The sequence below is a fragment of the Ischnura elegans genome, chromosome X (assembly GCF_921293095.1).
Source record: "Ischnura elegans chromosome X, ioIscEleg1.1, whole genome shotgun sequence".
NCBI lineage: Eukaryota > Metazoa > Arthropoda > Insecta > Odonata > Coenagrionidae > Ischnura > Ischnura elegans.
This window is the reverse complement of record NC_060259.1, coordinates 83,882,430-83,895,972: the sequence shown is the minus strand read 5'-3', so window position 1 is coordinate 83,895,972 and position 13,543 is coordinate 83,882,430. Positions and strand designations below refer to the sequence as shown.

Here is a 13,543-nt window from a genome sequence, read left to right as displayed (position 1 = left end):
ATAAAATTTGTCATATTCCACGTATTATTTATTAAAACTTCTATCTGTTTTTACCTTTTTAGGTCATTATCAAGAGGGAACTGAGCGATATATGTGTCCCAGTCATCAAGAGGTAACAGATTTTGATCCTTCAACTCTTGACAGTGACCTCAAAAGGTAGAAACCGTTAGAGGTTTTAATAAATGCTGTGTGGAAGATAGCAAAGTTTATTTTTTAATTCATTAATGGCATGTGTATATTGCTGGCCTTAAGGTTTCCACGTCGAGAGAGAATTGATTCCTCCATCATTTCAAAGTAATAACTCCAGTTAATGTCGAAATTGGGTAACATTCCCACTAATTAGCGTGTCAAGATCGATGTGTAAGGCAATGAAGTTGGTGGCCAACATTTTGGCTGTTTAGCTATTGGATATATCTAAAGGACGTTTTAACTATGTATTTTTGTATCCTGTGGTCTGTATCATTTGTGATTTTCTTGGTTAACTTGCATTCGTAAAATGAAAAATGTTTTCCCTTATTCGCCTTTTCCTCCTGCCAGTATTGATTTATGGTGTCAAAAACGATCATAGCCAAATGTTTTTTCTGGAGACAGAAATGCAGTAGTCATCTAGAAGAAAAGGAGAAACACGTGAAGTGTTTGTGCATATTTTTTGCCAATTTTAAAAGAAGTGATAAAGCAGGTTTACAAAAATAATAACGTGAATGGATTAAATACTAGGTCATGGTAGCAATAACCAAGGACATAATGAAATTGAAAGGTACGTAGATAATGACAAAATATGGCGGTTGCAGGTATTTTTCATAGACTGCCCGATCCCTGCTTGAGTGCTATGTGAAGGCCACTTCAAATTAGGGTTTCTATCCAGCTTTCCTTCCTTAACCTTCCCTAGACGCAAATGACTTAACTATTGGTCACCTGCTCCAAATAAAATTGTATAGCATACCATAGTATTAGTGAGCACGATCTCCGAGTGCCGATTCTAAATGGTTACAAGTCGTATATCTACAAGACGTTTTAACTGTGTATTTTTGTATCCTGTGGTCTGTATCATTTGTGATTTTCTTGGTTAAATTGTATTCGTAAAATGAAAAATGTTTCCCTTATTCACCTTTTTCTCCTGCCAGTATTGATTTATTTAGATGATAATGGCAATTATAGCCAAATGTTCACAAATGTGTACAATTCAGCGATCGGCAATTGTTAAATATCACGTGAATGCGTAGGTTATGAGGCTGAGGCAGTAAGCTGACCTCATTCCTATGGACCTTTGGTTCTTCAGCTCCATAATAACCAGTCATCATTATTCAACTCTTCATACCATCTCTGGCTCAAGTGATACCGAGCTCGGAGGCATCAATGGCTGAGGTCAATGCTGGAATGAGACGCTGAATGAGGACATTCAAGGATTGAGCGATGAGTCTGCAAGCGTTATCACGTCCTGACTGGCACAGACCTCAAAGTGTAATTACCGATTAGTGTCATCGGGATGGAATCCAGTGAAGTAGCTTCTATTATGAAAGAGTGAGTTACCATTCAGATGCAAGGTGACTCATTCGAGTCCCGCTCCTCCAACCACGCATCAATTGTACGCTGGACCTTAACGACAGCGATTCATGCTCCAAAGGTGGAAAATCTCAGGGAGGGAGGGAGCAAGAGACCTTCTTTTGATAGGTCGAGCTACCTTTTTCTGTAGCATAACTGGTTCAATACTTACACTTCCTCTCGAAATTTCCAGGGTGTATAAATAGAGAAAAACATTTGGTATATGATATTAATGTAGTTATAACGATAAGTAATGATAGTATGGTATGGTTAGATGGTGCAACTGTTAATTGGCCTAATGGAGTTCCGAAAAAGTTGAGATCAGGAAATAGCAAAGATTGAGGATGGAAATACTATTCTAAAAGTAAAGACTACTGTGCTGAGATTTAGGCGTAATTGATCAATCATGACGATTTAATTATTTGAAAAATCTTTTTTATACAACATTGGGGTTACTACTGCCTTCCATTATATAGTATTATGACTTCACTGCTTATGATTAGAGAGTAATGGGATTCGAGATCATTTAATGTCTATCGGAGACAGCTGTATACAATTAAAGAAAATATGACAAAACTAGGACAGGGAATCGTAGGACCCATTTCAGCCGTTAAGGCATGGTATCTGGAACAGGTGACTGACTACGGTGATTATTTTTGCTATGAGAGAAGGGTGGAGAGAAACTCGGCATCGGTATTAACCTGCCTTTAACGAAAAGCGCCAAGGGGACCACAGCTCAACGTCCCATCCGACGGACGGAGTGCTCTACTTGACGTGCCCTTCACAAAGCACTCTATTAGAGATCGGGCAGTCTGAAAAAATCCGCCGGGTTCTAACTCACTGGGTGGGAGGACAAACACTATGGCCACTGCAATCATTCAATATATCTCAAAAATGGAAATTATATCTCGGTATTCTCTTTCTAAAATTCGACATTCAAGTGAATTTTGACTTGGGAATTGAATTGGGTTGAAAGTGAATTGGGACTTGACAAAAGGGTTTAATCCTCATATACCATGGAAATTTCAAGATGGTAGTGTTAGTTCCAGGTTGTACGTCACAATTTTGACAAAACTCTACCAGTTGGGTGGTAGCGACGCTTCCCCGTAATGATTGGGATCATTAATGCAGCACATAATTACGCTTGCATTTAACTTGCTTCACGTAGCGGTCGCACTTAGAGGGTGAAGTATTTGTTTGTGATCATATGATCAACCGAGACATGGAATCATTATCTATATTATAAAAATCAAGGTTTTGGAAAGCGTCCAGATCAAAAGATAATGATTTTGTATATTTAGGCATTGCTACTGAATATGATGACGGTATGGCGGCCAGTCCTTAGCAAAAACTTGATTGCATGCTATATAACGCCAAATAAATGAAAATTTTCACAATTCAGTGTATTTTTTCTCTTAAAACTCCTTTTTCCCTCGAGGTCATCAGTACCCTCCGTAATAGTGTAATGTGTGCTGGATGAACTTACGTGATGGATGTGCTGGATGATGGATCCCCATAAATGCTAAGACTTATAGGGATGCTTTCTTTGAGGGCACAAATATATCTTTTGTGTGTTTGAATTGATATTAAGCGACAGAATGATTTTATTACATTTACTTTTCAAGCTGCTTAAGTCTCAGCACTTTGGGAAATATAATTCTTGATGATCATAATGTGTAACTGAATAGAGTGCATCAGGTATGGTTTTTGACTAATGAGTGCCAGGAAGTTCTACTGCATAGTGGGTGAGCGCTTTAAATAGCTGACCATGACCTGTTTCATTCATGAATCATTCCGTAAACAGTAGGAAAAGGACTTTCTCATTTTGCTTTCGTACCCACTGGAAATATGTTTTGTACTGAGATGGTTCAAGTTTAATATGTAAAATGAGTCGATGACGCTTGAATTCTTTAAGCGGGTCGTCGATCAGGCAACCCCTTCCTCTTCAATTTATTTTCCGAATATCTTGCTCCTATCCTCCATTTAAATTTTCCGTGGCCCTTTTTAAAAGGAATGGTAGGCAATGAAATGACAATTTTGTCCTTTGTAATCAAAGTAGACTGGTGAAATAAAAAGTATTTATTGTTTCATATTGTGAAGTATATCGTTAAATGCGCCGAGAACACAGCTATCGTTACTCGTATAATATCATTCTATTCTTTCCAATCCATCACATTTCATGAAATATGAGTTCTTTATGCACATTAAGGATATTTTAACATAGTCAAACTTTCAAAATACTTATATTTTTCCCCTAAATAGTGCTGAAATAATGAAAATTTGGTAACGATATACTCAGGTCGTTGCGTAATTTGGCATTGGATATTCATGACGAACTCCACTCGTAATTTTAGCACAAGGTGTTAAGAGAAATCTTTGTGGCACGTGTGCTCGAGTATTGTGTCCATATTCGGTTGAAGTTGCGAAAAAGTAACTAGAAATGCCGTTCAAAGGGAAAGAATAGACAGAGAGCACGCTCATTCACCACTAAGATTGCTTGACGTCGCGCTACCAACGTTTCGGAAGATGAGGCTAAAAGCGTCGAGAGCTAGTTTTGAATTTAATGATTTTCGAAATGTAGAGCAATGGAAAATAATGTGACGAGCATGTGGAACATTACCAATTGTTCGTGTTTTTGTCCTTGTCCAAGGATTGTAGCTCCTCCATTCTCGTATAGTGAGCGTTACTATGCAGCTCAGCAGAGAATATTTTTCATTTTGGTGACAATTCATATCTTATTGCATATTAAATTAAAATCGTTATAGATCGATTCAAGTCCAAGCATATATTTTTGTAGCAAATGCCAGTAATGAAAGCAAAGTGGTTTAAAATAATGGGAATGAAAGGGCTTGAATAATGAGGGGAATATCACCCGTAAGAATGTCTTCGAACGACAACCGGAAACAAAAATAGTTCATACCTTTTAACTTTTTTAAATTTTATGCTTATGGTGGGTTGTAGAAATTCAGAATTCTCCTTAGAATCTTAGAAATGGAGGCGAAAACAGTAAATACAAAAAACTTTTTGTTAAGTCTATCTGGAGATATAAGATTTGCGCAATGCAGTGATTTTTACGCTGCGGTGTATTCTGGGTGTAGAATTCATGATTAAATGAGAAATATCACGAGATTTATATCTTTAAAGCATTCACTTCTAAGTGCAGCAAGTATTTTTTTTTAGGATAGCACCTGAATGTGTTTTGATTTGAAAAGGAAACATAAGTCAATGTATATAATTAAAATCATAAACTTCAATATGTTTTTGTTGTGAGAATATTTCGTTCCTTTAACAGTTTTAGCCCGATTTACATGAGTGAATGAGTTTTTAATTTCTTAATCAAGATATTTTGATTACAAAATCAATTTTTAAATATAGGATCTTATCCGCATGCCTATTTCAAGTGGTAGCCAAATTGGGAGAGATGATTGAATTTTTCTTCATCACTTACTTCACTCAGTTTGGAATGTTTCCAAGTGATTCGAGAAACGCTGCTATTTGTATTGGGTGTAGAATTTGAGATTAGATGAGAAATGTCATGAGATTTCTATTTGTAACATTTAATGGTAACAAACAGTTTGTACAACAGTGTAATATATCACATATCACAATTGGCAACATAATGCAGTACAGAGCAGAGTATTTTGTGGCCATTGCACCAAACGGCTTATAAGTTTACCTGAGTACAACATTGTTAGGAACAACGAATAAGGTCATTTGTAACCTATTTGAACATATCATGCACATTCAGACAGCACAAAAGCATTACCATCGACACTGAGCCACGACAAAGCACAGACAACTATTATTTCACATGTGGTTTTCCTTCTTACATTCAGCAGCGCATGCTGTTTTTCTTTTGTATCTGGTTCATTATTTCGGAAATCCCACCACTGTAGCCTTCTTTGAGTTCATATCAATAGGACTAGTCCTTCAAAGCACGATTCTTGTTCAAGGTGTGAGAATTATCCTTAAAATTCCCTTGCAGTATTTGAAAATTCGTACGATCGAAAATTTCATTAGTGACATTGCTTTGAAAGCAGTTGTGAATGAATATGTGATTCAGTATTTTTAAGAATCCTTGGAAATTAAGAATTGGATAGCAAAATATGTGTTTTAATATCATTTTTCTCAGATGAGCTATGATCGTATGAAGGTTTGTCATTCATATAATGCAAAAGGTCTTATTGGATACGGTTTTAGAATTTTTAGCGTCTTCTATTCTCCCGTCGTCCTTGGAAAACCCGTAAAGCTTTTACGATATTATTTTATGAGTTCTTGCGTCCAGTGTGAAGGCTGAGCTACCTGATACTTCTTTTCCTTATGCCAACCCTGAAATCTTTTATGTAGCCATATTTAATCTTTCTTATAGAAAAAAAATCGTTTATGTAGCCATAGCATTTTGAAAATATCTTGTAACTAGAGCAGCAAAGACTTCTTGGGGATCAAAGTAAAAAATTTGAGAACTAGTAATTATTACTCAGCTGATATTCCGACCCGCAGCAAATATTAATTTTTCACAACTTACTCTAGCATTTAAACTATTCAGTATTTTAAATTTTTACATCGATTACATATTTTTTACCCAACGCCAACCTTTTTTCAATCCTTACACTCCAAATTAACGAAAAGGTTATTTGATTTCGGAAGTAAAACGAAGAGGATGAACCATGGTAAAAAGTTTTAGAATATTGGCTTCTTAATAATAATGCTTCAGTTTGAGTTATGCCAAGATTTCTTTGGTGCAATTATTCAACTGCGATAAAATATTTTTTTTTAACAATCCGGAAAAATCCTTTGTGCAACTTATGAATTAAATAACTGGTGACAAAGAGTGGTATAATTTTAGTTTGAGGTATTAGAATATAAATGATGTTTCTAAAAAGTTTCAGTGGAATGATAAGTGCTAAAAATATCATAAATGTATGCCATTACTGAAAAGGTTTGTCATTCATGTTATGCAATAACATTGGAGAGAGTTTTAGAATTATTAATGCACTTGCTACTCTCCCGTCGTCCTTGGAAAACTCTTAAAGCTATTACAATATCGTTTCATGAGTTCTTGCGTCCACTGTAAAGGCTGAGCTACCTGATAGTTATTTCTCTCACCATTCATTTGCTGCTTGTACAATAACTTTCCCGCTATTTACATTTACCACTACTCTTCCTCTCGATTTACATCCTGATTCAGTCCTTGTGGACTTTCCTTACGTTTCTTTAAGTATCTTAATCACGTTTTTCTCCTCCGTGCATAAAAGTTTTGTAAATGTGGAACCTTAGGGTTAATTTTGTGATAGAATATATTTTTCGAGTGCTGGTGGTTCAGTGATGCGTGTTACATTTGAATTCATTTCATCAACCTCATTTCTTTAGAATCCAAGTGAAAAGTCCAAGTGGTTTTTCTTTTCGAAGAAAATATTTATCGATGAACACTGCCCTTGCATATCATGGACACGGTGCACTTAGTGACGAAGCGTATTAAACTGGATGGTCGTTCCTGGTACCTAGTGATAGTCATTGCACAGCCAAGTTCATTTCACAGTCATTGAAATTCACTTCGTTTTCCTGAGGTTTATCCTGATGACCAGTGCTTATAGAGTTCCTTCTCTGCGTCTGAGGAGAGAGTGAGTTTACACACCTCCAGGAGATAGTCCCCGATCATCGTCCCCGCCACAAGTGTTTATCGCCTTGGAGGCATTGCGACCATCTCCCCTTGCCCTGCGGAGAGACAGAAAAAGAACTTCAGTCGGTTAGATTGGACTTCCTCTTCCTTCCCCTCTTGCTGTGACCATCAGCTTAACTTTTTTGCCTTTTCAGCCAGATATGGGGCCATTCATCTTTGAGAAAGTTCCTGAGATACCTTTTCCCCATCGTTCCTTCGCGATTACTTCTTGTTTTTTCCCTTTTCAGCATCCAAAAAGGAACGTAAAATCAACTCTCAGGAAGTAGAGGATGGAATAGAATGGGGTCACCATGTTATGCCTCGATAAGAAGGCGTTTTTGCTGGTGTTTTCAGTTTTCCAGCACCTAATGTTAATATTGCTATCATGAAATATGTGATATATTACAGATGACCGTCTCAATCTTCTTGTTCTGGATTATTCAATGATTGAATTTATGCTTTCAATCAAATCTTGCATTGTTTGAAGGAGTTCATATCATATTATTCCAAACATGTGGAAACGGCTTTAGCCAAAGACAGAATTCCAAGAATAATATTGATGCATTGCTGTTTTTCTCCTTCAAATTTCATGAGATTTCCATTTCCAATTTCCATTTCCCATAAGGACTTATTTTCTACGCTGAAATATTTTTTGCACAAGAAATCGTTGCTCTCATTTCTTCCCTTCCGATTATTCTTCGGTATGAATTTTTTTTAGTCGGAGAACAATGAAGAATATGATAGCAAAGAAGAATATTGAAATCATGAAATATGTTGTGTATTCTAGACGATCGTCTCTCTCTCTTCTTGTACTGGATTATTGAATGATTAAATCAATGCTTTCAAGCAAATCGCAGACTGTTTCCCGGAGTTCACATCGTATTATTCCAACCATGTGGAAACGGCTTTAGCCAAAAAAGCGAATTGAAAGGTTTCCGAAATTTAGTCATCATGATCACCCATGCATACTTGTCGTTGCAGTTGTAATTTTTTCCGTGTCCAAACATCAGTCGAATATTAAAGGTGGATCTATTTATGTGATTTACCATACTTTGACTTAAATGATTTTTTTGCAGTAATCAGTGTGACTGGTATATTTTTTATACGGTCCCTCGTAGGAAAACTTCACTGCTCTCAATGACGTCTTGAAACACAAAAATGTAACTCGAGTTCCTGAAATAGATTCGTGGCTTTCGTCGATTGGAATTATTATTTTACCAGCAGGAGGGGGGTGAAAATCGCTGCTGTCAGAGCTCTTTTAACCTCACTAGCCCTTGCAACAGTCGAAATCTTTACTTAAGGATTTATCCGCGAATTGATTCCGGCCTATGCGAGAAAACATGCTAGGATCTAAGTGTAAGCCAGTACTTTTCTCTCTCAAATATTCCACCTTGATTTCATGCTTTGAGGCGTATGGGAAATAGACTCTATGCTCTTTCATGTCACCTCTCATTGATTTGAACTTTCGTCTTTGAAGACCTTTCACACCTGGACGTCAATTTTGAATTTTTATGCCGATATTTTTCGAAGTAGGCAATATTTGGTAGAAATAATCCTCTATTTTCGTTGGCATTTATTTTTATAGGTGCTAAGTTTGTTTCATGTGCAATGAGATATGGAACTGAATGAAATGCGGGTCATAAATTTCTTTGTTATGCCGTCGCAAGACGATGTTCAAGTTTGACAATGACGATGCTCGATCTTCCGTTTCTCAGCGTTTAAATCAATGCTTGCTTCTTGCTGATTTTTCTTCAGATATCACATCAGTATTCCTAGCTAGTTTTGGGTGATTGCAGAAAAGTTGTCTGTGTTGTCAATGAACGGAAAGTTTCTTGAAATCCCCACGAAACTTCGTTGGCTATTGGAATAAAATAATCGTTAGTGGTATAAATATTTTGTGGTACTAAAATTTTTTGTTGTGCTTTTAAATAGCAATTTTAAACAGTGTAGTTCATCTAGAAGTTTTAATTCATCGGATCCCCACTCTTTGCATTGCTAAATTCTCAGCGTTTAGATCAATGCTAACTTCTTGCTGATTTTTCTTCAGATTTCATATCAGTATTCGTAGCTAGTTTTGGGTGATTGCAGAAAAAAATTGTCTGTGTTGTCAATTAACGGAAAATTTCTTGAAATCCCCACGAAACTTTGTTCGCTCTTGGAATAAAATAATAGTGGTATAAATATTTTGTGGACCTGTAATTTTTTGTTGTGCTTGTAAATAGCAGTTTTAAAGAGTGTAGTTCATATAGAAATTTTCATTCATCGAAACCCCACTGTTTGCATTGCTGAATTTGAGCATTTTGACCTGAAAACGCTGGAAATTCTTTAGGAAAAATTGTTGTCTAGCTGTAACAATAAACGAGGTTGAAAGACAGAAAATAACCAAGCCTTCAGAGACCACTTACCCAGTCTATACCTGTGGATCCCATCCCATTTTCGATAGAGGGTCTTTGACCACTTACGGTTTGCAATCCTCCAATATTCAAACCCGGAAAACTCCTATTCTCCTTAATCGTGCAAGTGAATATTTCTTTTCCCACCGCTTAAAATTAATATTAATCTAAGGCCGCTTTGCTACGTCTCAGACATTGTAAAGTATTCGCCTTGGGATTCCAATCATGGTAAATTTAATATACAAGTGCTTTTACTTGGCGCATTAATTTCGTATTCAAGCGGTAATGGATATGTATTCTCATTCCCGAGTGCAAATTTTGAATCGATAAAAGTGCGCGTGTATTTCATAGACATATCACGCGATACAATGGAAACTTCATGGGCCGCACAAAGGCTTTCTCTTAGCAAACCCCGCCAATACCACCACCTCCGTATTGGCGCTTGAAACTTCTCAAGACAACGGAGAGGTTTTCCCTGCTCATTCCAGGCCCATGCATTACCATATTTATTGCGACAAAACATGAAATCATTGTACATACTCATGTTTCAAGTGAATTTAAATAGCCTAAATCGCTGTGAGTTGTAATCCAACGAAAAGACCGAATTTTTATTTTAAAAATGAGGATTAAATTAATAAAAATCTCGAATGTCTGCGAAGGAAATGTGATTGAACACTCAAGACCTCTCGATTGTTGACGAGAGCAAGACTGGAACTTTTTCAAGAGCTGTGAAAGACCCATGGACAAATATCATGATAAGTAAAATAGATATTTTCTGCAAAATAGCCTTACAGCCCGACTTACTGACTTATTTTTCATTTATCAAGCACAAGAATATAAAAAATGACGCTCATGAAATGGACCAATGGATGTCCATTGCATTTTTTATGGTTAGATACTGTGCTCCGCAAAACACGGTTTGGTTTTAGTGTTTAATCACTCTTTGGCGTTAATAACGTAAAAATGTGAATTTAGACGCGTTATTCATCATAGTTCTATTGAAATTTACTAGCAGAAATCATAAGTTGTTTTTTTAATTATTAAATTTCAAATTCTGTTGCAGTAGTTTTGGTTACTTTGAATAATTCATGCTTTGAATAAATACTATCATATCCATTTCAAACGTATTTTCCAGGTTCAGACGTTAATTAAAGCACCCACAACGTCCATTTGCCTACCACCTCTAGCACAAATATGAAGCTAGGAGTTCGTATGACCAAAATATTTCGAGCTTTAGTTCCAAGATGAATCTTCCAACGTACCTAACTCCATTTAATCATCGATTAAACGTTGTAAAAGCAGAAATATTTGCAACCCGACGGTTGAACAGGAATATATCTCGTGCCCATCCACTTTGCAGCAGGAGATCTCTCTTTTTGAACCATAATGGTAGTATTGTAAAAAACCAAGGCCTTCAAATGGCTCACCTGCAACACAGAGGGGTCTTCAGTATAATATTAATTCATCTATTCCAGCAGACTTTCTATGATAGATGATGTTAGGTAGGAGCTGAATTAAAAGTCCGTGGCTCTTGCGCGAAAACCCGTTTTTTACCCGGGCGAGACGAACCACAGGGAGTGAGTGCAATTGATCATTATCCTTAGGGAACTCTTCCACCCGCAGCCAACCACCCGGAATAAGTTTCCACACGATGAACAACATAAGATTTCCCTCTTGGGTTGGCCACGGTGCCTTTCCCTTGAGTAGGGCTCCTTGATTTTCGCGATCTCATTCTGGCTTGCAGTTTTTTTAAATTTTTTCAATAAGTTCCAAGTACGTGGAAAAAATGTAAATAAGGCCATGGATATTAAATGTTTGTAAAATGCAAATATTATGAAGCAACGAATATTTTCATTTGCAAAAATGAAGGAGCCCTCTGAGGGGCCTGGAGTGGTTGTTATATTTAGCCTACCACTCCAAAAAGCCTCCCAAGCGTACCAATTATCACCCTTGTCCCTACCGTTCTGCGCATTTGGCTGCCAGGAAATTTTAATTAACCTTGCTCGCGTTAGAGTGGTCTCCTCATTGAGACTGGTACCAGGGTGGAAATATTTTAGGGTTCGTGGTCGTAAGGCCTTTCTTGAGAGGTTCGAGGTGGATTTAGGAGATCATAGTTTCGTCAATCGAGCGTGTTGTGGGTCGACACAAACCTTGCGCGGGGTTGCTTGGAAGATGAAATGCTGCTGTTGCTGCCCGGTGAGGATGAGCGGCGGTTCTCGCCAGACGCCGACTGCGACCGCCGGCTCCTGCAAAGATAGAGACAGCGACTCGTCACACTCCCATCGGTCGCATCCGTATTCCGCAAATTTGAGACTGTCAAAAAGGGCCGAAAAAATCCTTATGTCTGAATTCCGCAAATGACTAGTGGCTCGTTGTCCCGAGCGGGTGTGGGGGCTGTGTGTGAGATATTCCTGCTAGGTGCGATGTATGCTAGGTTTACAACATAGTTGCGATTGTATAGTATTGCTTATCTAGCGATTTGATCGTTGGATTATTCTTCCTCATAGGGTAATCCTCTAAAATCGCTGGCACAGTAATGGCTTCACCTGGTTTCGCTAGTGTGTGGGCCCTTCTCGCTTCTGTAGCATAAAGGTGTTTTCCCCGTCCCATCCCCTCCAACCCTTTCCCTACCCCAGAGGCGTCGTCGGGCTCCTGTCGCGGCGGCGCCTCTTACCTTTTTCCTTCTTGTCCTCCCTCTCCCCAGGTGATCGGGCGCATCAGCATGATTGCTGGGTCCCGGCCCTGGTGCGTTGCATCCTCGAAGGGTTTCCCTGAGCCCTCATTCCTTGTATAGTATTGCTGCTGTACTGATTAAAAATTCTTTGAAACTTGCAAGTAACATTAAATTTTGGTTTTTGGCTCGGTCAGTTGTGTCTATTATATGCCTCGAACAGCTAAAAGTTTTTTCCACGACAAATCAAGATATAACTAATAACTTCAGGCTTTACTTTGTGAAACCTCTCCATATTGGAAGTAAGGAAATAAAACTTTGTAAGGTTCACTGTTATTTAATTACGGACACGACCCGGGTTTCGTAACTTGGTTACATCGTCAGGTGACTGATCTAGAATGCATCATACATTTATACACAGAGTGCACAAGTGACAGTGAGGACATCTATTGGAAAGGAAAAGGAAATTCCATTCCGTGTTTAACCCTCACCCCCGCCCTTTCATCCAGTCCTTTTCCTTTCCGATAGATGTCCTCACTGTCACTTGTGTACTTTGTGTATAAATGTATGATGCATGCAAAATCAGTCACCTGACGATGTAACCAAGTTACGAAACCCGGGTCGTGCCCATAATTAAATAACAGTGAACCTTACAAAGTTTTATTTCCTTACTTACAAATAAAGATGTTTTATGCCTCTAGGTACCAGACTTTAATAACCATATGCCAACCTAAGATCCGAGAGACCACTTATTGCCGTTGGTATAGCAGCAATATGTGAAGTTTGGACGCTCGCAGTCAGGGCACTTTGGTTAAGGGTAATGTGCGGAATGTCTGTACATTAAATTTCCTTCTCTACAGGGGCACGTAAAATTTGCGGAGTACGGATTAGCAGCTTCTATTTCATCGCGGCAAAAAGCCCACAGAGACTTCAAAAAGGAGGCCCAAGAACATGGTGGTTAAGCGTTATATCTATTGACATTCGCGCGCATTTTTTTCGGCAGTGCTACTAGGCAGCGGTATCTCGTTCAGTGTGAATTTCGCCATTAACCTTAGTGAAACAGGTCTTTTTTAGTTTAGAATCGTCTCGAATGGGTTAAATATGTGGTTTGTCCGATTTATTGGCTCAGTATTTATTGGTTACGTATTACTTCCGTGCATTTTCTCATGAAAAGTGGAAATTGATGACTGGTAGCACCTTGAGTTGCGATTTTGAAGTCTGGTTACAATTATTTATTCATTTAGTATCAAATAACAGTACTAAGGCCTTTAAATTGGG

At 38.0% G+C, this 13,543-nt stretch overlaps 1 protein-coding gene across 5 annotated transcripts in view; it reads right to left on the bottom strand.

The window, feature by feature from the left end:
* The window catches only part of LOC124170665 (slowpoke-binding protein), a 178,358-nt gene that overhangs the window by 24,914 nt on the left and 139,901 nt on the right, over positions 1-13,543 (bottom strand). For 4 of the 5 annotated variants that reach the window (XM_046549541.1, XM_046549539.1, XM_046549543.1 and 1 more), the window contains one exon: positions 11,745-11,840. In XM_046549541.1, coding sequence (XP_046405497.1) covers positions 11,745-11,840 — 96 coding nt within the window. Of the gene's footprint in view, positions 1-5,083; positions 7,258-11,744; positions 11,841-13,543 lie in introns of those variants that run through there. The other variant, XM_046549540.1, reaches the window with a different exon arrangement.